General features: G+C 35.5%; 1 protein-coding gene across 1 annotated transcript; it reads right to left on the reverse strand.

Moving 5' to 3' along the window:
- Nucleotides 1–679: 679 nt before the first annotated feature.
- LOC147069790 (uncharacterized) lies at nucleotides 680–19,206 on the reverse strand. The gene is made up of 8 exons (XM_085950552.1): nucleotides 18,956–19,206; nucleotides 13,007–13,153; nucleotides 9,636–10,538; nucleotides 9,072–9,280; nucleotides 7,513–7,629; nucleotides 5,966–6,172; nucleotides 4,880–5,096; nucleotides 680–3,958 (listed from the first exon to the last, which is right to left on the reverse strand). The coding sequence occupies exons 1-8, from the start codon at nucleotides 19,097–19,099 to the stop codon at nucleotides 3,677–3,679; spliced, it is 2,226 nt and encodes a 741-aa protein (XP_085806678.1). The 5' UTR covers nucleotides 19,100–19,206; the 3' UTR covers nucleotides 680–3,676.
- Between the last annotated feature and the right edge of the window lie 7,842 nt (nucleotides 19,207–27,048).

The raw sequence follows: 27,048 nt of genomic DNA on the forward strand, positions 1-27,048 counted from the left end.
TATCGAAATCGAATAATCCAAAGACTTATTTATTGTAGCGAGTATGGCTAGGTATATTTCAACTGGCTCAGGCGGTCAGGACTCGCCGTAAACGAAAACACTGGGTCAAAAGTTGGCTAACTGAAGAACAGCGTGATCGCCATTGAATATGGCGGGTTTTTTTACGTTCCACACTATATCTTTGGCGTGTATTAATTCGACGAGGACTGTGTCCTCGGTGATACTCCATATATATTTTTTGAGGTTTCGCCATCTTGTAGTTGTTCAGTTGAAGTAGAATGAAATGAACGACCGTTTGCATGACTCGCGAGCAGGCGCATATTCGGCTATTTTCGTACGCTTTCGCCAATCATCGCTTGATAATGAATGGATCGCACGACGGATAATAGAAAATTTTCCACTTTCGTCCCGATCGCTCACAATCCTTGAAAACCATAGAGAATAGAGTTTGACAGTTGTGGCAGACGATCGGGCCAGACGCAATCTGCCAATGGAATATGGGCTTAAGTAATCGTATGTAACTAAAAATATACACAATGTAACTAATATGATTTCTATATACAGTAAGAGCGGAATGCAGAAACATTTGTCATAACTAAAATTTCAAACACGTCCTTAGTTAAGATCATGTTGTCTATGGTTCACTCCGTCTTAAAAGCTTCGTTGGTTTTTTTTATTTGTAATAATTGTTAAATGATGATAAATATATGACAACTGCACTTTATAAATGCAATAACTATGAATACATAATTAACATTTAATTATAATACTCTTATGTTTCCGTTATCAGTCATTATACGTGATTTCACAGGCACCGCAAGATATTTTTTTTAACATGGTAACACTAGCGTCAAGTGTCATTCTGTCTGGCATCTTGTAAAAAAATTAAAATAATATGCTGCATGTACATGCCAAACAAATTAACACTATCAATATCCATATTGAGATAAATTGTTTAATGAATTTGAGTGTTTGGACTGTTTTATAGACACGCGAATTTATTTTGACAGCAGCTGTCAGTGGTAAATGGTAATACAGAAGGGGGCGTGTTCATAACAAAAATAGTCTATGGTTAAGGATTCCTTAACTCTATAGTCAGTATAGTCTATAGTTAAGTCATCCTTTTCGGCAACTTATCCTTAAGATCGAAATATTGGATTCTGCATTCCGCTAAGATAATAAAATATATGAATAATTGCAATCGCGCCCTATAAACATCTGAAATATAAAACTAAGATTTGAAAATACAGATATAGTTTAACGCGGATACAATCATGATTTGGAACACTCGCGAGAGGCTGGAATAAAGCTGCAGGAAAAGTATCCGAAACATAAGCTACAATGACATGGTCAATAGCTTGGACTTCGCTACACTTACGTAAATGAGAAAGATTTCGTCCCCAATTATACATACTGTACACACATTCGCTATGTACAATGTATTTGGTGCGGGATGTTATATCACCGGGTGAATTGCATCTAGTACATGATGGCTGCCGTTCATGACGCCAGACTTCCATGAGTTTACCCTTTCTTTGAAGCAGCTTCTGTCTCAAGAGACAAAGGCTCAGAAGTTTCAATTTTACTATCCATCCTTGTACAAAGAATAAACACATATAATCCCCACTTACATATTCTATATACACATTAGCAGGCCTATTCTAAATAGTTAAAACGTTTCTGTTATTTTTATTTCTCCAAAATAAAACTGATATCACTCGGAGCAATTCCATAAACAAGGCGGCTATCTACAATAACAGTTAACACGTATTATGTGATTCCAAAATGCATCCCAGTAGAATGTCCAATTGGATAAGAAAAGTCCAATTGAAGGTTCTAAAGTGTTAATTACACTGGCAGATGCGCAAATCCAACCAGATCCATCGTTCCACGCTAACCAACATCTTTAGACTATAAGCACGCACCATTTTTAGGATAGCTATTGAGAGAGATGTTTACAATTGAAGTGATGAATTCAGAATGACCGGCGTGACTCGCAAGCGGACGATAGCTTCGGATATTTTCGTACGTTCTCAGCAATCTTCACTTAATTTACAAGATTTAATAATGTAAAATTCTAATTATTGAAGATAATTACATAATTTTGAAAACACTTCTGAGAAAATATATTTTAACCAATATAAAAAATCTTTTTAAAAAAGTAAGACACCCCCCGCAAGGATCGAACCTGCATCTCTCTGATATCGCGCCCATGCACGAATCTTCTTGAATCGTGGCAGACGGAAATAGAATTGGTTCCAATTTGCTCACGATTCCGGAAAAACATAAATAATGGATTTTGGCAATCGTGGCAGACGATCTGGCCAGATGCAATCTGACAATGTAATTTGAGCATAATGGGATGCACTTGGAACACTTGTAAAGCCAGTGCTCACCTACGCATCGCAAACCTGGACATTAACTCTGCGAAATGAACGAGCCCTGAACATTTTTGAAAGAAAAATTCTCCGCCATATATATGGACCGATCAGGGACAGCACCAATTTGAGGAGAAGATATAATGCTGAGCTCTACGGGCTATACGAAGATTGCAGCGCAGTTCAATCAATTAAGATTGGGAGACTGCGATGGCTAGGTCATGTGCATCGTATGAATGACAATGAACGTGCAAAGAGAGTGATATCCGGCAATCCAAGGGGCGTAGAAGAAGAGGCAGGCCAAAGATTCGCTGGTTGGATGGAGCTGCCAGTGACTGCCGTGTTCTAGGATAGGAACACTGGATAGGAACAGGTGAAGGGAGCTGTTGGAGGAGGTCAAGACCCACACTGGGTTGTCGCGCCCCTGATGATGATGATGGGATGCACTTGGAATCAAATGAGACGTGTTAACTGTGATACTGAAATGTATTATTTGACAGCTCGTGGTTAACGTGTGTGGCCATGTTAAAAAATATCACACCTGACAGTGGGATAATTAACTCCCTGAACATGATAAATTATCATGGTTATCACTTTTTTTTTGGAATTAAGTGATATGTTAGAATAGCCCTGCTGGTATGTCCGCAGCGTATGATATTGGGCCCACAATGTATTTGCGGGAGAATTAGGCACCTGCAGCCCTATGTTGTAACTTGTGACATGAAGTCACCCGGCGACATGACGTCATATGACATCATTGTGACGTACTACCGGAGTGAGTCAATAGTCTTCGAGAAATTAACGCTACTCTAATACTGGCGTTATTCATTGTCCCCATACACAAATAGGTGTTTCAGCATAATAATATCTATGGTGAGCCGTGTGCATTGGGCGGCTCGCCTCGATGCGTGTATTGAGCATACGTCACAATTACGTCATGTCGTCGGGTGACTTCATGTCACAAGTTACAACATAGAGTTGCTGGGAGCTCTACCATTGAGTCTATAACCAGATGGGAGAGTTCCTCACCCCAGATATTTGCCATTCGCGGCGTCAGACATTCCCGATCATACTTTTGAACTGAACATCATTGAACTGGCTTCTTTTCTGCTGTTCAGAAATGCATTTTGGATTTTAACCAGAATACTGTTGCAACGATCATGTCGCAGTTAAGCAGGAATTTTGAGTTTAATACACTCAAAATAGCTGTCAGATCTGAGATTAAATGATAGATTTAACGATAAAATTTACCTAGATACAATTAATATACAGTTCACAGAGAATAATGTTCCACACTATTATAATCTCATACGATCAGATCTCAGCAGTTCTCCGGTATATTGCTGACTATTGGATCCCACGCTGTCCATAATGCATGAACTTCTGGCTTGGTGCACCGCACTGGTGACGTTAACTAGTGATTTGTTCCTCTTATTGAACGGCCTCTTCAGTTTCAGGTGCACCAACTTGATGTGTGTTTCCAGGGCGGACTTCTGGCGGAACGGCCGCCCGCAGATCTCACACGAATGCGGCTTTTCACCCGTGTGCGTCAGTACGTGTTTTTCGAGCATGGATTTGGACTGTAACACAAAAATAAGCGCTTACAAATTGTGGTGTGAGGGATTAAACAAGTGTGAGTGAATGTAGGTCAGAGTAAATATAAATGATATTAGAGAATAGTGATATGTATGGGCTTATGTCGGGGGGGGCTTATTTACACTTATTAAAACCACGTATTCAGGAAAATGAAATATTACGTGTATTTGGCTTTTCACATAAGATACAAATCATGGATATAGATTGAAGTAGCAAAACTTTGACGCAAAAAAAAGGTGGTGAATAGGTTTGTTAGGCAGTTTCGAAGGTCTCTTCCTGACTGGCGACTACGAACCCTCTATCCTAGGGGTAGTCAACCTGGTCCCTACCGCCCACCAGTGGGCATTCCAGCTTTCATGGTGGGCGGTACGGGTTTCGTTTGTTTCTCACAAAAATTGAGCCAGATATCCAGTATTCAGTTTCGCAGCATCAGCCTCAGGGATCTCATTAATAATTTAATTAATTAAATGTAATTTCATCAGACTTCATGCTCCTATATATTCAAAGTATAAATAAAAAGATAGATTTATCTACAGTAAGTTGTTTTATAAAGATTCTGCCAAACTTAGCGAAAGTCTGACATAAAGTATTTGGGAAATAATTATTATTATATACTTGGTGTAACTCTGCTTTATAAATAATCACCATTACTGTGGAACCGGTGGGCGGTTAGAAAATTTTACTTCTATAAAAGATACAAAAGTGGGTGGTAGGTATAAAAAGGTTGACTACCCCTGCAGTCTATCCTTCGAGCCCCGCCGAGTCAAAAAAACAACCTATTTCTATTTCACTTTCTCACTTTGTTTCGTTTATTTAAAATTTTAAAAGGTTATAGGATTATTGATAGGGGATTTAGGCATTTATTGTGTTATTTAATGTCAGTAGGTATAAAAAAGTTTTCTTACGGTGAACGCCTTCTCGCAAGACTTGCACGGATACTTCTTGGGCAGCACTTTGCCGACGTGTATCCGCTCGCGGTGGTGTCTCAGGCCGCTGGCCGTGAGGAACCTCGCAGGACACTTGTCGCATGACCACTTGAAGATGTGAAGGTGTGTGCAGTCAATGTGCAGGTTGAGTTTTCTCACAGTGTCGTAGCGTTTGTTGCACTGGTCGCATTTAAACCTGGAAAATATTGCCAGAAAGAGACGCATTCATCGAGGTAGTATAACAGGAGGATTTTAATTTATCTCAAATGAAACTATAGTGGCTGGTTATTATCACAGATGTCGTTGTAGGCAACGAATTTCTGCAGATCATTATTCCTACTACTATTGGTATTACTATTGGTTAGTTTTTAAAAATCAATTAAACCCTGCCTAAACCAAACCACAATAGTTTTGGTATATTTTGGGAGATAGGACAAAACTGTGCACACTTTTTCATTTATACTTATTTGTTTTTATTGGATTAAGAATACCATATTATTACACATATTGTTGGTTCATATTTTTTAAAATTCATTAAGCCCTGCCGAAACCAAACTATAATGGATTAAAAATATTATTCTACCTATAAAATATTCGAAGATATGTTTAGTTTAATTGCATAACTTTGACTATTATCTATTATGGCTTGGTTTCGCAGGGTTTAATTGAATGTTAAAAACTAACCAATAGTACCATCTGTAAATATTGTAGTCTTATTTCAATGAAAACAAATACGTATGACTGACAAAGTTTAATGTGCACTTTTATGGCGGATCTTAACAGCTTACCTCCACCCTTCGCCACTGCTACAACCAGATAGGAATATTTTTTTAAGAACCGAAACCGAACTCAAAAACCGTGGTTCCGATTTTTGATTTAATGGAAATGAACCCCAATCAATTTTCCCACTGGAAAAAAACTTTATAACAATTAGAATTCTAAGAATTCTGAATTATTCATTTTTGGGTCAACAATGTCAGGGATTATAATACATTACCGATTCTTCTGACGATGAACCTCAAGCCGCACCGCAAATGAAAAAGAATGGAAGGTGACATTTCATACTTAAGTTTGGTGGGATCCCCGTGGCTGTTGCTGACATTCAAATGGTTCTGCAGGGCAGACTTGGTCTTGAAATTTTTATCGCACTCCACGCAGTAGAAGTCTTTGCGGTCAGAATGCGACGTAGAGTGTGACCGCAGTCCGTTCTGATTCACGAAGCTCATATTGCAGATTTCACATGTGAAATCTTTTCTGCCGGTGTGGATTCGCCTGGAAGTGAAATGACCGATTAGCAGACCAAAAACTGAAGAACCTAGTTTCAATTCGATCAACCAGATTAGATATTGTCACTGTGCCCTCAAAACCAGCAGTTTCTTGCAAGGATACATTCTGGAATTGTTTTAATAAAATATTTTCATGTTCTACGATGCAGTCATTAATGCTATACTTCAGTTGAGGTATGGTCTAAAAAGATCGTGGCTAAGCGATGTCCGGATTGTGCAAATGATGCGTGCCGAACGACATATAATTTGTCATAAAAATCCAACATGTGTCCATTTATTGTTATGTTTATTGTTACATTACTAATAATAATAGTATATTCATTGACATGTTTTCTTTTTTAAGTCCATACGTAAAGTTTTTTAGTCATCTTTACACGATGTAAGAATATTTTCATCCGACGCCATGACAAAATAAATCGACGTGCGCACACCTTGACTGTTGGTCTCCGATTGGCGACGAGTGAGAAATTTCGTCACACTTACTGTTGAAAATTATTTACCGTTTCACTGAAGTACGCTCTTAAAATTCGCAATGTTATTTGCCCCTACTGTATAGTTTTGCAAAAAATACATATTCTACAACTAACATCTCTTGGCTGTCGTTACATAATTCCATATAATTATAGTCTAATAGTCAGATGCCGGGGTCGGGAGATTATAAATATGTTGATCATAATATATTCAATAATGTGAACCACGCACACTCTGGTGTATGCCAACCAAGGTCTTGGAAGATCGCTGTTGGAACAGCATTGCAGCAAACATTCATTATGCCACAGTATACACCCATAAAATGGGTGTGGAGATGCGACAGCCGGTGGAGGAAAAAGTAACCAAGGTATTATTGTATAACTTGTTCAGCTAATACGTAATATAATTGAAGACACAAGTGGATGAAGGAGTTATGTTACAAAATCAAAGTTTTGAGTAAAACGAGGTCAAACTTTTTTTGATGTATTTTTTTTCAGTTGAAGATGATTTAACTAGTGACGTATTCAAGTGGTAACTAAGGATCACACAATTTTACTAACGTCAGAAATAGTTTGTTAAAATCTTCAAATGTGTAATTTATTTATAAAAACGTGTACATCACACCTACATCCACTAGACAAAATAACAAAATAAAACTAAAACTAAAAAAAATAAAGTAACATAGTCCCTTCATCCCTTGCCGTAATGCCAGACCAATGATTATTTTAAGATGTTTGATACATACATATGAAAGATGGGTACATAACACCTACATCCACGCAATAAAAAGACTTTGTCATAAAATGTAACATAACACCTTCATCCACTTGTGTCCTCAATTGAAGTATCACTTACGCAACGTGATCGTTCCTGCTATTCAAGTATTGGAAAGTCTTGGAGCAATGAGGGCATTTGTACTCCATTGGTTCCGGTCGGTGACTTCTCATGTGCTTGTAATAACTTGACATGGTCCTGCAAAAATAATACGTCAGGTCAGTTCCTGTTGCAAATCACGCTGGTTTCGCAATTATAGTTTGAATTTTTCTACACGTCGGTTAATTCATAACAGTTTTAGTAATTTTCAAATTATTAGCTGGAACATGTAATTCAAGGATGGATCAAAGAATTTGGACTGATCACGTTCACCAATAACAAATACACAACTAACATATTTGAATAGTTAATGAACGTTATGAGGGTTTGGGGTAAATTTTATTCCTCTGTCTGTTATATGTCAATGCTTAAGCCGCTCAGCCATCAAATAAGCCAAAAATACTATAATTTTTACATATTTGTTTTAAAACAAGCATTATAAAAATATGAGAACATTGCTTTCCCATATGTAAACAGTTGACGCAGTGCGTAACTTCATTTCCACTTAAGGACGGACATGCTCAGCGTGGGTCAAAATGGAGCTTTTTTTCTATTTTCAAAGCATGATCCTGGACATACCTTAAACGTTGTAGATAATCTATTTATATAATTTTGAAGCCTTATTATCCTTTATATTTATTTTAAACATTTGATGACTGCATAAAGTATTTTTATTACATAAAATAGTATTCTTTTAAACCTCTCGCTCAAATGTTTTAGAATATAGTCATATTTCAGTACATAAATGTGCAGTGGTGTTAAGATTTTTTACATTTATTAATTTAAACACTAACAATTTAATTAAAACAAAACGACATAAATTATACTGATGGTTTTATAAATGCGTTTGAAAATTAATAAATGTAAAAAATCTTAACACCACTGCACATTTATGTACTGAAATATGACTATATTCTAAAACATTAGAGCGAGAGGTTTAAAAGAATACTATTTTATGTAATAAAAATACTTTATGCAGTCATCAAATGTTTAAAATAAATATAAAGGATAATAAGGCTTCAAAATTATATAAATAGATTATCTACAACGTTAAAGGAATGTCCAGGATCATGCTTTGAAAATAGAACAAAAGCTCCATTTTGACCTACGCTGAGCATGTACCCCCTTAAAGGATACGTAAAACTACTCGCTGTTAAATCCAAAATTGAAAAGTAGAAGTGAAGTGGAAGATGAAGTGATCAAATGGAGACCTAGCTTATTCTTATGCATAGAATTCCCACTGAAATTTAATTCCAAAGAGATCTATAAGCTGAAGAAAACACGGTTGTTTTGCTAAATTCTACAGTTGCGTTTTGTAGTAGCTGATGATTCCAACACGAAGAAGGAGACTAATATAAGGGCCTATATGGATAAAATGATTGAAGAAAGTCTGCAGCATTTTGATAGCCATCGAAAAAGCACTTTCATTGGTAAAGAGCAACAGAATATCGATGCTTATGAACCTTTTCGTAAACATCTGAACCTTAATGGAAATTGAAAATATTCAATAATTCTTAACTAAAAGTGGAAGATTGTCTCACATGCTGATAGAGCCGCAGACGTCACAAACGGGCGTGTGCGCGGTACCGTTGTGTTTGGCCACGTGCTCGGCCATGGCCGACCTGCCGCTCATAACCTTGAGGCAGTGCTTACACTCGAGCCGCTCTTGGTGGACGTGCTGATGGCTGCGGAGGCCGCCGCTCGTCGCAAAGCGCTGCCGGCATATCCAACACAAGTATTTGCCAGTCGACTGCAAAGGAAAACGAAAATTGATTAAACTCAAGAGATTCAAATATTTTAGGCTAGTACATGTTTGCTCCTCAGTTGGAGCATATGATCAGGACTAAACACGAGGTCCGGGGCAACCGGTATTTTTGAGACACACCCCACCCCAATAGTATTCGTTGTCAGTGTGTGTTTGCCATTTGGTGAGTATACACAACGCCAGAAGATGCCGAAAGGCGAAACCCGGATCGCAAAAATGACACAAATGGAATAGTACAAAACTTAAAACCATTTGAATGTAAATTCAAATTCCATCAAGTACCTTCGGTCGATAGTATTAATAGAATAATGCTACGTTCTAAAATTCCAACACAACTCACCTCTTCGTGCCTCACTAAATGCGACTTCCAGCTGTGTTCATAGTTGTACCATTTGGCGCAGAGATGACATTTATATTTTGCCTCCACATATCTCTTCGTCTTCCTCTGTTCCTCCAGCTCCTGGATCTGCTCTTCGACCGTGGGTCTTGAAATATTAACCATTGACTCATCAAACGTGTAATAGATCTTCCGGACCTTTTTCTCAGCGTCTTCTTTCTCATCAGCTTTGATATCAGATTTTTTTCTCCTGCCGGTGACTTTTTTCGTGACCTTTCTACGTGATATATTGGTCTCTTTAGATTTGCTACTTTTTCCGGACTTCCTTTTTGTATTTAGCATTGCGATTCTTCTTGAAAGTTTCCTCGTACTCTCCAGAATGACATCGTCATTTTCGGCATCCGATAGCTCGTCTTTAATACTGCCGGGCGATAGTGAATTCCTGTCGAAATCGTCATGAAATCCGATGTCAAAATCGGCATTCACTTCTTTCTTTACAACCGTTTCATCTTTCATGGAAACATCGTCTTTAAAATTTGACTTATCCCTATTCGGCGCCAAGGAATCGATTACGAAGAACTTATCGCTGACTTCACCGTATAATTTTTCCGGGCACGAATTATCTACTAGGTCAATCAGCTTCAAATCGTCAGAAAGTGGAGTACAACTACGCATCTCTCCATTTTCAATGCAGAAACCGTCATTCAATAAGCTAGGTTGCGTGTTGCAGGTCTTTTCAGGCGATTGATTTTTGACAACAATTTTAATGCTGTTTGTAAAGACATCTTGTTTATCGTCGTCTGTATTCGTTTCAAGACATTCAACCGTCAACGTATTTGAGAGCGTCAACGTGTTGACGTTTTCTAAATATTTCTTTCTCTCTTTGCGTAGGTCATTGAGATCGAACTATAAAAAGGAGAACATATAATTAATATTACATGTAACGGGGTCTTTGCGTTTCAACATCAATTATAATAAACCCAAATAAAACGATGACAAGTGTTTTTACTTGGTCACTTAAGGGCCCACATGCCCCACGTAGGTCAAAATGGAGGTTTTATGGTATTTTCAGAGCATAAGCATAAGCCCTCCATAAATATTAAATCAATATAAAGGATAATAAGGCTTAAAAATTATCTACAACTTTTAAGGAATGCCCAGGCTTATGCTCTGAAAATACCATAAAACCTCCATTTTGACCTACGTGGCGTGGGGCACGTGGGCCGTTTACAAACCAATCCCACATTGTACTCAAAAATAAGCAAAAACCACTGAACCTATTTCAGTGTCTGATGCTTTGAGTGAAAGACCAGGGTCCCAAGATAAGTGCAAAAATAAATACAAAGCCATGGTAGTAGCCATAGATTTGGGCTATTATCTCAACAAGCCACTAGTGTAGAGATTGCAATAGATACGGGTATTCATCGATACCGAAATAAACATTTTTAAAATTTCAAATTAAGTACCAGTATTTTCGGTATTAGAAAAACAGAGTAATTAAAAAAAAGACAAAAATGAAATAACAAAAACATCCACCACATACACCCGATCCTCTTTTTGCACGGTTTTGAAATAACACGGTTTATAAAAAGTACTGATTATTTTTATTATTTTTTATTTACACTGATTTTGTTACTTTAACACGGTTTAAAAAAACTAAAAAGATTAAAAATACGTATGTACTACATATTTATCAAAAAATTGCGTTGCAATGGACGGCACGCCAACAAATGGTGAATACAACAAATGTATGCACATTTGTTGTCACCAGATGCTACCCAGACATACATATGTACATATATGGCGCCACTAGTCAGTCACTTCCGGTTCGATACGAGACGCACTGCGTGCTTCGGCGTCATTTAATATTTCCAACGAGTGATTTTTCGCCAGCGAAAAGCAGCAGTGAACGGGCACGTTTATTGTCAAGTAGCGACACTGAATGAATATAATATTTCTCACCCTTCTAAATTTAATTTAAATCGAAAACTATGTATTTTTGATTTTTATGTATAAATAATAAATAAATTCGATTCATTTTTGAGTTCAAGAATTTCGTATTTTGAGTTCATTTTAAGTAATGGAACCTATCTACCATTTTTGTATGGGCACCTTATCTTTTTTTACACGGTTATGTTTTGCACGGTAGTCTTTGGTACGTATCCCCCGTGCAAAAAGAGGATCGGGTGTAATTTATTTTGAGCGGTAAAAATCCTGACTTTGGTTTTGGACAAAATTTTCTTTCATTTCGAGCTGATAATCAATAGAAATACAGTCCTACAAACTAATCCGAAGAATGGTCAAAAATGGAACTACGAACTACCATATGGACGCCATATTGAAAAAGTCATTCGAATATCAGATTCTGTCCAGTTGCGAGTCTTGACTGGGTAGTTTTAGACTGTGGCTCCCCCATTAATTATTCAGATAAGTTTGTGGCACTGTACACACAATTCATGCCGATTTGTTCTAAAAAAGGCGTGTCAGTGTACAGGTATGTTTTGATGTTTTCATTCAATATCACAATTAGGAAATCCAATCCCGAGCCATAATTCTGATCCCGGGATTTCGGGATTACAATTAGACAATCCCGGGATTGGCATTTTTTTCCATTGTTAATATAAAATTTTTATATTTACAAATAACATTGATAAAATCGGTTAAAAATAAACGTAGTATAATTTAAAATACAATTTAAGACATTTATTGTTAATATTGTATACGTTCTGTATATTGGAAATACATAAGTTTAATGGAGTAAATAAATTGTAATATAAATAATAATGTGAATTTAATATGAGATTGCTGTTTCTGGATAGTAAAGACTTAATGAATGGGTTAGCGAGATTTAAAATAGTGAAGCAAATCATGGTGTACTTATGGCCTTTACGCTTCATAAATCTAATTAGTCAGCCAAATAAGAAACTGCCGTAAAACGTATGAGATCATGGTGGAATTACTTTGTTAATAGTGCGAACCATTGTTTTTTTCCAATCTTTCTCATTTTTATTAATTCATGTGGGCAACTTACACATGGGTATAAATCAAACTTCATTCAAACTCAGTTTATTTCTAATGTAGTTATTTGTTATTAAAAGTATTTTTTCTGTTATATTTTCTTTTTCATTTTATTTTCCATAAAAATTGGTAAAAAAATCAATCCCGAAAGTTTCGGGAATATGTTTATCAATCCCGGGATTCATAGGTATCGAAAATAGCTCGGGATCCCGGGATTGGAATCTCTATTAACAATCCTACACTAATGTACTAGAAATGTGTGATAAAAACATGGAAACACTGATTATATTATGTTCGAAATAAGTTAATTAAAATAAAGTTCACATACATAGATATACCAACTACGCCTTACGAACCTGACCGCTGTACGTAAAACTGGTTCTGAGAAGCTGAGATAGTATTCTGTTGGAGTTCCGACATCTCTTTTTAAACCTGGAGAACTGCTTCATGCACCTCAAGCAGTCGTTGCAGAATCTGTGCGGCAGATGGCTGTCTTTTGATACCTACAAATTTTTAATATGAGCTTCATTGAATCAATTGTAAAACGCATGTGTTTATCCTATTTTGTCATCTCTAAAAATTCAAGTTGCGTTTTAAGTAGATCGCACATACAAACTTGACACAACTGCAATACGTCAACTTTGTCTAAGTGATATCGTACAAAACACACGTAACCTAATGTACCGATGCCAGTGGCGAAGGGTGGAGGTAGGCTGTCAAGATCTGACATAAATAGAGCACACCAAACTTTGTCAGTCATAATTATTTGTTTTCATTGCATGTAGAATACAAATTGTTGATGGTGTTGATTAGTTTGTAAAATTCAATTAAGCCCTGCCTAGAACCAAATCATATTAAAACAAAAACAAGTAAGTGTGACTGAGAAAGTTTAGTGTGCATTTTTTTGTTGGATCCCCACAACCTACCTCCACCCTTCACTACTGATCGATGCACACAGCATTGAAGTAACTTTGTTACTTGAAAAAAACATCAGTTGACGCTAGTGGCGAAGAATGCCTGTTGAAGGTAATACACCAACACTTTACGTCGCTAGCTCAGTAGTGTGGTTATTAAAGATTAAAGTAAAAAAATATATACAAATGTCTGTATTATTAAGAGAGTTCTCGGGATTGGAGTAGGTACACAGTATGGCACAGTAATTAAAGAGTCTTTTTTTTGTGCACTAGCGCAGTTATATATTGTTCTTTGTTTTGTTTACAATTATATTACTAGAGTATTCTTATAATAAATGCAGAGAGCCGACGCGATTTTAGTATAAAAGTTATTCTTTTAATTTATAACGCTGCCGGACGTGTGTTCCGGACTTGTGAAATTTTTCGACTTCTCCCGTTGGAGGGCTATTGACGACTCGCCAGCCCGCAAGCGACTGTGCGCGAAGTCGCTTGGTTTTATTTATTTATTTTTCTTTTTTAAATCACGCGACAACGCTTACGACTCTCTCAGTAAAATTTACATGAACGCATTGCATTCAAGAACATTTTCTTAGTATTTAAACCTTAAGGCCATGCATTAGTTGAGGCACGGTCTAAAAAGATCGTTGCTAGGCGATGTGCGGATTGCGGGTCGCGGGTGCAAAAGACGCCTGTCAAACGAAATATTATTTCTCATATAAATCCAACATACATCCATTTTATGTTCTGTTTATTATTCTATTCGTAACAATAATAATATATTCATTGACATGTTTTCTTTTTAAAGTAAATGGGTAACGTTTTTAGTCATCTTTACACGATTTTAGAATTAATTGGCCCGTCGTCATCATGCAGCAAAGTGACGTATGTCTGACTCGGCGTTCTCTCAATGAATGCGAAGCGAGTACAAAATTTCGTCGCGCGTACAGTTGAAAATTATTTGGCGTTTCACTGATGCGTCACCTTAAGACTATTACATATAAAGATTCCTTATTCTAATATAGAGTAAATGTATTATTATGTATTATCATTCATGTTATTCATTTACCCCACACAATCAATCACTCACACTTTGCAAATTATGACTAACATTAATGTTGATTTTACACAGAATCATCTTTTTAACTAATCAAGAAATCTGTGCATACGGTTTGTTTACCCAAGTGACTATTCAAGATCAGGTGGCATGCTTAGGCCGATCAAATGTTCTACAGTGGACGTCAGTAGAGGACCAAAGTCCCAGGAGTGTATCAAAGGAAGGTCGGCCGAGGTTAACAAAAAAGTGCTTGTCCAAAAAGTACAGTCATATTTACAGTAATTCGAAGTATACAATTATAATAGTTTTTAGTGTCATTGGACGACTATCATATTTATAATAAAATTTTGATGATTAATTTAAATGGTGGTCAAACGGCAACGAGTCGATTCTGTCTGGCAAATCAACATGTATAAGGGCACTACAACCGCGTAGTACTTATTTATAAATAATGAGTCGTGGGTATCTCGAAGAGTGTATGGTATATTTTGAAAATAACACGGTAACAGTACAATGATTTTGATGTGCGCGAGTATAACAGGTTCGAGGTAACTGAGAGTGGAACTACGGCGTAGTCCGTATCACTCCCCTCCATTTTGTGTGTGAAATTTTCTCAACTGTCACTTTGTGTTTTGTTTTCTTATCGTCTGTATTTGGGATGAAGGTGGATAATTAAGGCACCGGAATTGTGATGGAAGCGGCGAGTTTATTTACGTTTATTATACTATATGGTTACATTTTTTAATAATTTAATTCTACGGAGGGCGAAATGTACGCGTTCGCGATTTTGCTGCTTGTCGCGATCTCCGCGCCATCTTGTGATTTTTTCCAACGAAACCGTCGTCGAAAAGAAAGCGACGTTGCAAATCTCCAACGGTTAACAAAATTTACGGCATTGCCGGCTGGGCTCTTTTATTATTATTTATTTTCGTAATCAGCGCTTTATTATTTGTTGGCTTTGATACGGATTCGGGCGTCTCCAGATACACAAAGACATCCCCAAATGGGGACCATACGGGGGTGTCACATCCGCCAATGTGCTTAGCCATTGCCGACTCATGTAGAAAGCCGATACATTCACAACGACTGGTCCTACTTTTTCCGCCCCTCCCGTTGTTGTAAATGTATGAACTGTCATTGCCTGTCATTGTTCTATAGAGTGCTCATACTGACGGGTCTGTCGTGTTCACACAGGGAATGGTTTGATTTGAATACATAAGTTACATGATAAATAATACACTAGCATTAACAAACCTTCTACAAATGTAATGCGTAGATCAATGCTACATATTTTTTGGAAATCAATATAACCACCGCTTTTGTGTGAAGGACTAGTCTGACTTTGACAGTGCTGATGAATAACAGGAATGTATATTATTTATTAAGGCTGTACATCAGTTAAGGCACGGTCTAAAAAGATCGTGGCTAGGCGACGCGCGGATTGCGGGTCGCGGGTGCAAATGACGCATGCCAAACGAAATATAATTTGTCATATAAATCCAACATACGTCCATTTTATGTTCTGTTTATTGTTCTATTAGTAACAATAATAATATATTCATTGACATGTTTTCTTTTTAAATTAAATGGGTAACGTTTTTAGTCATCTTTACACGATTTAAGAATTAATACGCCCGTCGCCATCACGAAACAAAGTAACGTGTTTCCAGCTCGACGTTCTCTCTCAGAATGCGAGCGAGTCCAAAATTTTGTCGCGCCTATAGTTGAAAATTATTTGCCGTTTCACTGATGTATCACCTTAATAACACTGATAGAGCCCTACCGGCCTAAGAAGACCCGCGAGATAAAGCGGGGTGAGAGGAAAGACTTGCGAAAGGTGGGGGTAGTGGTAGGTCCACTCATGTCCAGCGACACATTCCATTCATTAAACACTTACCGCGAACATCTCCAGTATTTTAACAATATCTCTTACAAAATAACTTCAAAGTCTGGAAAACCAATACCCGGACCTGCCAGGGAGATTGTTTTATAATGTTGCAAAATTTTGCGATGAAGAAAAAGAGATTAAGCAAGTCATTATCCCTTTGCGAAATTCAATTCTTAGGCTGTCTTAGAGCGTCCATGGTGACATGTACGGTCTTGCTATATATGTTAATGTTGCCATACGCTGATAAAATATACTCAATAATTTAAAATTTAGTTTGATATTTTTTAAAGAAAAAAATGAAGCTTTATTTTTATTTCTTGTAATAGTTTTAAAAAGACATTGATTTCTAAGTAGTGTTTGAAAAGGTGTATTTTAATATGACTATTTTATTTTGTATTAGTACCCACTCAGACCAACTATTTTCTTTTTCTTGCGCAAATTATAATATTATCTACACTTATAACTTCAAAAAGTACCCGCCTATATACACTGAATATCCATTCCTTTTATGTACGCTATTATTTTTTCATTGTTTTAGGAGTGTCAAATAAATCAGACCGGCATACCAATTAAATAAACAAACAATTAGGTAAGTATATTTTTTATCTAAGGACTGTCTTAAATCTTTCGGACACATACATTTTTAAGGTGATGTAATGTTCTGAGTTTTTGAATGAGTTCATTCATCAATAATTAATAATGCATTATACGTTCAAAATATTTTATACATTCTATACCTACACATGATTTCGTTAAAATTCCATGTATTATAATTTAATTATTACACAAATGGACTTCAATAAAACTAATATTATTAGAAGCAAAGATTAATTATTTAACGAGGCAAAATATGTATTGAACCTGGCAATATTTTTCTTTCTTTTCCCCCCGCTTCATCTCGCGGGTCTTCTTATGCCGGTAGGGCTATAGTTAATCCATTTGATTTGATAATTTTTTATAATTCAATTTGACACGAGTAAGGGTGAATCAATATGTCAATCTCGAATCTAATTTTGACAGCTGAAAAGTGGACCACTCGTTGCTTGTGCAAAAAGTTATGCTCAGGATTTATTAATCTAAAGATGGCAGTGGCTTAACTCAATCAAAGAGCTCACTTGACTCTGATAGGGTTACGGCTAACCGTGTATTCCGTTTTCAGAGTGCAAGCAAGACTACTGTAGTGCGCTACTTGAATGGAGTCTCTTGACAAAGCCAAGTCCGTCCCAATTCTGACTGTAATTGAAGGCCGAACGTCGCTTTATATAGTGAAATAGGTGACCCCTTCTCTGCCGTCTATGTGATAACGTCGGCACGCTGTGGTGGAAACACCTGATAGAAGGGACGCGCGATGCCCGCACGGCACTGTATGTGACATCTGATGAGTGAAAGAGAAAGTATTTGTAGGCCCAGCGCTATATATCGTGGGCGTACAGGCAGAAGTCACTAACTCCAAATACACAGTTCTGAGATAATCAATGTTTTTGGTGTTCTTAAATTGGTTGTAAAATCTTTATTTTTTGAGTTCTTCATTACTTTTATTATTTTATATGTTCAATAATCTTAAATCGTGACTTATGCCAGTTAAGCAGCATTATTTTTTGTATATAATGACATTAAAATCTCAATTTAGTCAAAACTGGAGTTAGTGACTTCTGCCTGTACACCCACGAATGTTGTTTTTTCAATGCGTGTTTGGACCCAAACGTATGGCTATAATAGGTTGAGAATATGGCCAACATCCATTTCTCATAAAAACAAAAATCTTTTGATACAACCTTCACCCTGTGGAGGCCAATAAGCTCGACATAGGATCGGACATATTAAATTACGTATTTATTTTAATTCTTTTATTGGTATATATCTAAAAATAGGGGGGCGTTTTTTAATCAAGGATGTCTTATGATTGAAATAATCATTTTCAGAGTTACTTTAATACAAGCCCCATTAAAAAAATTAAATGTGAATTTACTAGACACGGGATTAAAATCCGTAACCCATGTATTCAGAAGCCGATAACCTCGTTTGCTGCACACAATTTCAGTCCCTAATTAACAGTCCCAGTTCGGATAGAGGTAATTTATAATAATAATCAATTGAATGCAAATTCATCCATGGCTTTACAGACGAATTATGGGTCTTTCCTGCTGGCATCCGATTTCACATGTTACATAGACCTGGTACTTATGGAGGTTTCCGCAACACCTTTTTTCAAATTATATTCTATTGTTTCAGTCATCAAATCTTATTTACTACCTTAAGTGTGCCACTTTCGGATTGTTTAAGTAATATAACTCATTAAATCAAACAGTTTATCGACAGAACCATCGAGAAAACATTGCAACTTTCACCTACTGACGATTCCAAGAGTGTGTTTAGTACGAAAACTAATTAACAGTAGTTTGAATGATAATTTATAGCTTACATCTTGGTAACCATTCAGTAAACTTACGTTTATTTTGGAAATTTCCGTAAAATATTGTAATGTGCTGTCATCGGTGGGGGGAAATTCTTTCCTTGATACAAACAGACAACCCCTGCACACATTTTCCTTGAATTCGCACGCCAAAGCGTCCCTAGATTCAGCGGTAGCCATTCTTCTCGATTAACCTGTCGACTTTCCTTCAATAATTAGAATATTTGGGTGACATTGACGACAACAACAACGAAGCCATTGATTATTTTCATTTTACTTCGATTTCTGACATTAAAAGACAATACGATAATATTTGTACCATAGACAACTTGGGGCAATATTGAAACTAATAATTTGGAAATAATATAGGTAGGTAGGTATATAGATAATATTTTTAGTGAAAACAAAGAGGTTGGACAGTGAAAACAATTCATGAAAATCCTATATAGATAAAAGTGATAAATTTTTAATGATTTTACCAAAGAGATTGGAGTCGATCTCTTTGGATTTTACATTTATTTTTCCAAATTTTGGAGCCTGAATTTATTGCGCAAATCCAATTTTAAAAACATTTTTTTTGGAAGACGTGGCTACAGACCTACAAACTTATCTGTAGAATGGCCAACAATGGAACTACGAACTACCATAGGACGCCATTTTGAAAATGTCATTCGAATGTCAGATTTTGTCCAGTTACGAGTCTTGGTTGGGTACCTATCTAGTTTTCGACAGTGGCTCCCCATCACATTCTTCAGATAAGTTTGTAGGTCTGTCTGTACATGGCAGATGAATAAAACAAATGAAAATAGAGTTGCTGTAATTCGCATATGCTCCGAAAAAATCATTATTAGTTAAATTACGTATAAGTACGTGAATATTATATTTAATGGTGGTTCCATAAAAGAATAGGTAATATTTTGATTATCATAAAAATGATTTATTGGAAGGTTCTCAGCTATTTGTAATGACTATATTAATTTTTAATAGTGTGGAAATAATACTGCCAAACTTTACCATCATAATCTCTATATATATAAAAATCTCGTGTCACGATGTTTGTGGTCGAACTCCTCCGAAATGGCACGACCGATTTTTATGAATTTTTTAATGTATATTTGTTAGGTATGAGAATAGGTCAACAAGTATATTTCATACCGCTGGGTGATTAGGGTATCTCTATCCAGAACTATTTTCTTTTTTTTTTTTTGACAATTTTTTTTTTGTCACCTTACGTGGTAAGTGTGACTTTGGGGTAAGTGTAGCTACTAAGATATCTCAGTATCTACTACAAATTGGATGATGCCATCTATGGAAAGGTGATAGCAAAATCACCGATTTATAAAAATAATCAGAAATGGTGTCGATACCATGTTTTTTGAGGTGACTACATGGAATTTTCTCCAGACGACATTTTGAAGTCGACGAGTGAGATGGTAGCTGTTACTAAAATATTTTTTTAAACATGGAAATCTGCACATTGTGGTTGTAAAAATTGGTGAGTATATGTCTTTTGATACGCTGCTTCACGAGGTGTTATCGTTTTACTGAATTATAAGCATTTGAAACCTTTAATCAAGTAGACACACTTCCCCCACGAAAGTAAACACGTGGGGTAAGTGTGCCTTTGTATTGTGTCACACTTCCCCCATATATTTTGTATGAATTTGCAAAGTCAATATTTTAACTAGTGATGGGACATGACGCATTATTTATATCGATCGAAGTATCGAAGATCGAACATGTTCGTAATTGAAATAGAATGTTTATATGTAAGAATTTGTATACCCGTATAACTTAGATAATTCGAAATCCAAGGGACTCTGAAAATTTGATTTCGAATTCGCGAAAATCGCTATAAATCGAATTTTCCGAAGAAGAAAAAAAAATCGTCAATTTGTATAGGGACTGTTCGACTCAAAAATGTTCTTCTAAGCCTATAATTCTGGATTGCAAAGTTGTTCAATTACCAAATAAAGAAGTTTCCTGCAGAAAATATAGAAAAAACTTTGTTTGAAACACTTTTGCTGAATTCTATCAGTAGTAAGGCGCATATAAAGAATAAGATAAAAATGGTTGCCCCAGGAGCAGAAGTGATTACATGTTATGATGTTATAGAGCGAATGAAAAATAGTGTCCCAATAGAAAAGAAAATAAAGCCATTGCAAGACAAAACTAACACGCAGAAGAAGGTATTGAAACCGATAAAAGTACACCAAAACAAAAAAAACACGAACCCATGTCATCAGAAGAAGATTTGTCATGGACATCAAGTGACGAAAGCGAAGATAATATGCAAGACTATATTAATAATTTGCTCGGCGATGAGGAAAACGATCCTTCAATTAATTGTCTGATCAGTTTGATGATACTGCAGTTGCATCTAATTCAGAAATGTTAGAGATTGGAAAGTGGATTGTAGTACAATTTGCTACAAAAAAAACTGTGAAACATTTTGTCGGAGTTATAATAAAACTTGAGCAAGATGACAGAATTCTGACAAAGTTTGCTCGAAAACTTAAGACGATTAAAAAAGAAAACGAAATTATGTTTTCATTTCCAAGAGTAGAAGACATTTACGAAGTGAAAGAAGAGGATGTCATCTGCATATCGCCTCAACCATCAACTGGACGAAGAGGCGAAATAATTTTCAAAACAAAAATCTCTGGTTACAATATTCAGTAGGTACCTAGTCATGCAATTTCAAATATTGCAATTCGAAATAATTAAGTTAGAATAAATAGTTTTGCAAGTTAAGCACTTAACTTGAATTTTAAGTACAGTAAAAACGAAAGAATGATTCGAGAATGAGACCCAAAACGTTACTAGAGTTTTGATGTTTTTGTGTATTAATTATTATTTTTTCTTTTATATCTTACTCTCTATTTGTATCCACATTTTATTTTTGCTGATTGTTATTTAAATTTGTAATAATACGAAAATAATCATGTTAGGTGTATTATATTTCATCAACTGTTTGTTAATGCTCACTGTTTCGAGCTAAAAAATAACATTTTACCCTGTTAATTCTTGGTGAAGCTATTATAACATTTCAAATTTTAAAAATGTGTTACCTATTTGTAAATAATCAGAACTGGTTTCGTTAATTGAGCATTTTCAACGAAAATGTATTAAATATCTTCCAGTTTTTTTATAATAAACACCTACTGATCTATTTTATTATTTGTAATATTTTTCATTATACTTACATATTATGTATATGTATACGGTAATAAAATATATGTCGCAAACATAATTATATTGTTAAATTTAGTAAATACTTCGACTTACATTTATTTTTTCTCCAAGAAAAATAACCACAGAACGCCTTTTGCTATTTCCTCGTGCGTCATTGCTACAATGCAAATTTCATAACACTCTAAAATCATACATGTTAATTTCAAAAGCCCTTAAAATGGTAGGTTAGTTTCAAAGTCCCCTAAAATAAAAATCATTTGATTTTTAACTCTTAGTAAAATAATATGTAAAAAGTGAGTAAAATATATTAAATAGGTATAATACTCTTACAAATTACAAAAAGCGACAGCTCCACAATTCGAAATTTGTGGGAAACAACGTTTTTATGTTTCAAGCTTAAATTATTTGTTTTAACGGGAGAATTTTTTTCCATTGTATTCTATGGCAAAATTAGAACCAAATGGCAATTTGTTTCAGCCGATAAACTCTTAAATGTAATAAATATAAGCAAAATAAAATTGGAGGTGGCGCTTCTTGTAATTCACTTTAAATTTTTATCCGCATAAGGCACATATTTCCGTGGCACTGTCACGAGTACGCCAGATGCTACAGCATGGCTAGGAAACAATTGGTACAGATTAAATAATTTATTTTTTGTATTTAACTGAAAAGTAATATCTTTACAGTAAATAGGATTGTATTTATTGATATTATTATACAATAATTATTAATGTATTAGTAGAATCTGTAAAGAGAGAGTAAACAACAAAGGGGTGAACAAATAAAAGTTTCAAAATCAGATAGGTTTATAGGTATATTATAGTGCATCCACCCAAAAAAAGCATTTTAGGTAACATAATCACATTGAAATTAGAAGATAAAATTAGAACTTATTATAAAATAAAGAATGACATAAGTATAACATTGTAGGAACATAATCACATTAAAATTAGAAGATAAAATTGGAACTAATTATAAAATACAAAATGATATAAGTATAACATTGTAGGAACATAATCACATTAAAATTAGAAGATACAATTGGAACTAATTATAAAATACAAAATGACATAAGTATAACATTGTAGGAACAAAATCACATTGAAATTAGAAGATAAAATTGGAACTTATTATAAAATACAGAATGACATAAGTATAACATTGTAGCAACATAATCACATTAAATTAGAAGATAAAATTGGGACATAATAAAAAATACAGAATCTCATAAATTAATGGAAACAAATCATACTCTTCCTTCAGTTTCTTCCATTCGCTCACAGACTTCGTCGTCATTGTCCAAATTTTCACTTGAAGTTCCATTATTAGCGTTTGACGTTTCAATGTCACGATAAAATCTCAGTAGCTCAAGATTTCGCCAATCATCGCCATAATGTTTCTTGAGAAGGTTGGCGACATCTTTTATTTTTTCTTTTTTAACTCCAACACCAGCACGGACGAGATTTGGCTCAAAATTTAAATTTTTACCTTGTATGTTTATATAGCCCTTTGAATTTATTTCTGACCGATAGTTCTCTTCGCCTTGTACTGCCACATTAGATTCTTGGCGGTAAAGAAAGAACCTTTTTGTGGGATTAAAGCGAAAATGCCACTTTCCAGGAGGCTTAATGCATTGAGCTACCGCTTGCTTCCAATTCCAAATTGGGACTTGCGTACCAAGATGCCATACTGTACCATGATTTTGTAGCACATCAATGTATTCACTGGGTGCAACAATGGTGTCCTTTTTTCGTAATTCTTTTTCTACCTTAGCAAAGACTCGATCGGGAGGTAGAAAGGAATGGCCGACGACAGGAAATATAATTTCCATTTTCTTTATTGCGGTCGGTGCAAAGCTCAAAAGCCATTTCATACACATTCCAATTAATGTGCTATTTTTATTCTGCCCGCCACAGCCGTCGGCGAACATGCGTATCGTATGGATTCCTAATAATCTACTTTCTGTTAATTTACCTAATACAAAAAATACCGCACTGGCTATTTCATTAGAACCTTTTTGGGATTCTGACTCATACCAACAAAACGTATACACGTTGTCTCGTGTTAGTTTCGACTTCGAACTACCGATCACTACTGTAAAGTTATAAAGGTTATATTGGCGACTAAAATATGCAGCTTGATCGGGTAGCTTAGGCAAAGCCATGTTTTTCTGACAATCAAACGAAATCGTCAAGAGGCCATCGTTGCATTCTTTCAGCATATTGTAAAATGACTTTGCTTTTAAAATGTGAATACGATGCTCGGCCATCAAAATACTTCGACGTTCTGAATCCGTTGTAGTTTTTATTTTCTCAGTCAATTCAGTACACCGAGAGCAAACGTCCACTTTTGGGCTGCCAAATCCAATATTATAACGGGAGTTAAACTCCCGGCGGAAAAAACATTCTTTTACATTAACATTAGCCTCTGCCTGTATGTTATACATACTCCACATCTTTTTAATGTTAAGTTCAGGAATTAAGTAAACCCGTTGGCTGCTTTTTGAGCGGCAATAATGAGGCTCGGAAGCTTTAAATGACTCTATAAATTTGTGTACGCTGGCCCTTTTCCCGTCAAAATAGAAAGCGCGATGGTCTCCTCCACGTCTTTCAACCGCCAAAGATCCATGTGATTCAAATGATCTCTTTATGACCCTTGAAATTCGGTCCTTTTTAATTCCAAGTACGTACATGAAGCAAGATTTACATACTTTTACTTCAGACCGCGGATGGATTTTTGGTATAAAATAGTTACAAGACATGTTTCTTGTGAGATTGCTATCCAAATTTTTAGGGCGACGTCTTTGGCACAGATTTACACGGGAATATTTTAATATCAAATTGTCTTGACATAGCTTTTCTGTTTTTGAGTAAAACATGGAATGGAACGCCTGCAAGTCATCGATGGTCAAGGTGCCACATTTAAGGGCCCTAGTATTGTGGTTGCACGGTGGGAGACCCGGCAAAATGGTGGGGGTGTACCTAAAAAAAAGAAAAAATATATTTTAGGCCACTGATTAGAGATCAATTGAACCGGATGAAATCGACCCTAATAATAATTAGTTATGTGAATTAAGTACTAAAGATTATTTTATTGAATTGTGTATCCACCAAGTTACAGACAGTTAATATGATAATGTGCAGATTAGTAGACAATACTGATTATTTTTCAATTAAAATCTTTATATTTAATCCTTGGGTGCAATTATTTACCATTCATAACAATGTCCCGCCAACAATGAATTAAAAATTACTTAATATATAATACAAGTTTGAAATTTAAATAAAAATAAGTCGGTATTTTTGCGGTCACACTGTTGACGGCATGCAGTACAAAATGTAATTACCTCATACGCCGCTCCTGTTCTTTCTTCCACATTTCTTTGTTTTGTTTTCGCTTCCTAGTTGCTCCATTGATTGATGGTGTTATATTTTGCATTAAGTCACTCATTATGAATAAAAATATAGCACTGTAAATACGACGATGAACTGTCACTTTGAGGGCAATCCTAACAACTGACGGGAGACGCCATTTTCAATATTGAACGTTCCCTTATTGGTTCACTTAAACACGCGCGAAATCAACCAAGGTTTAAATAAAATGAAACACGGAGTTGGCGCTTTTTGTAAGAAATCGACAATTAAAATATTTTTTTTCGTAGGGTTTTGTCGTGTTTTGGAATTTATAGATCAATACATATTGTGTAAAATTACACAAAGAATACGTGCGTATTTTTATCTCGATTTTGACCAAATGTGGAGTTATCGCTTTTTGGAATTAGACGCCTCTTATAATGTATAAATCAAATAATAAATACCTACATAGTGTTTACGTATTCAATAGATATGCCCTTTTCTCATTTTTATCAAAACTATCTAAAATCGTTTCATGTCGTGTCATGTAAGTACTGACTATTTTTAGGGTTACTCTGCATTCCTGTATTGTATACTTTGTATTTGTGCTCTTTCAAGACAAATAAAATTATAAGTCAATCTTCAAAAGCCTTTGATTCATTTACCTACCACTCCTGTTGCTGAGATAACCACATTAAATAATTAAGTACCTACCTAATAAAAAACGTAATTTTTGTTTCGGGACATCACTAGCTCTACATACATTAGTATGACACACTTACCCCAAAAAAAATGATATAGATAATTTTTGTTGAAAATCTATACAAAATCTTTAATTTAAGAATCAATATCCATTAAATGAAATATTACCTTTCTATGCATGTAAAACGTTATGGTTTTGAAGAACTTTTGGAACAATGGTGAATTTAGTTACACTTACCCCAATATCGGGGCAAGTGTGACAAACTGACTAGTGATCAAAAAATATTAAAATGTCGTATTATAGTAAGATATACAGTGGGTTCCTTCTGTACATATTAATTGTAATGATATTGTAGATCCTATGGTAAAGTTTTCAACTGTTTAAAACATACCTATTCATAATGAACCAGGTTGAAATTCATCTCATCAAATTATATGTCACACTTACCCCGACTCACCTTATTTTTTTTATTATTTGGCATAAAAAAATACTTATAACCTCAAATTTTCATTTTCCTACCCCCATCCTCCCATTTTTTAATCGCGATTTTATTATTTTTGTATGAACTTATTTATGTTGTTGAATGACAGATGGCACTACGTCCGAGAAGAATTCAAGAGAAGCGTCGCGTCATTTTGACATTTCATTCGGCAAATCACAACGCAGTGCGTGCAAAATTTTGTACGATTTATTTTAATTTATCTATTTTTATGTGCGTGTATTACAGTGCACAATGCTAGCAAGATGCAGGGGGGGCCATTTGGGCCGTCGAACGAATAAAGCAACAAACATGCGAAATAGTAGAGTAGAAAGAACAGACGAACAAATCCAACAAGATAACAAAAACGTGCGTGTAAGCATGTCGCAATTGCGTGCAT

Source organism: Rhyacophila brunnea, unplaced genomic scaffold, assembly GCF_057557595.1.
Source record: "Rhyacophila brunnea isolate RB1 unplaced genomic scaffold, BYU_Rbru_1.0 scaffold_23, whole genome shotgun sequence".
In the NCBI taxonomy this organism is placed as follows: domain Eukaryota; kingdom Metazoa; phylum Arthropoda; class Insecta; order Trichoptera; family Rhyacophilidae; genus Rhyacophila; species Rhyacophila brunnea.

Excerpts from the sequence above, each read along its gene's own strand:
- LOC147069790 (XM_085950552.1), bottom strand. The coding sequence starts at position 19,099 with ATGGCTACCGCTGAATCTAGGGACGCTTTGGCGTGCGAATTCAAGGAA. Across the intron at positions 9,281-9,635 it reads ATTTAGTGAGGCACGAAGAG|TCGACTGGCAAATACTTGTG; the intron begins GTGAGTTGTGTT and ends TTTCCTTTGCAG. Across the intron at positions 5,097-5,965 it reads GGGGATCCCACCAAACTTAA|GTTTAAATGCGACCAGTGCA; the intron begins GTATGAAATGTC and ends AATATTTTCCAG.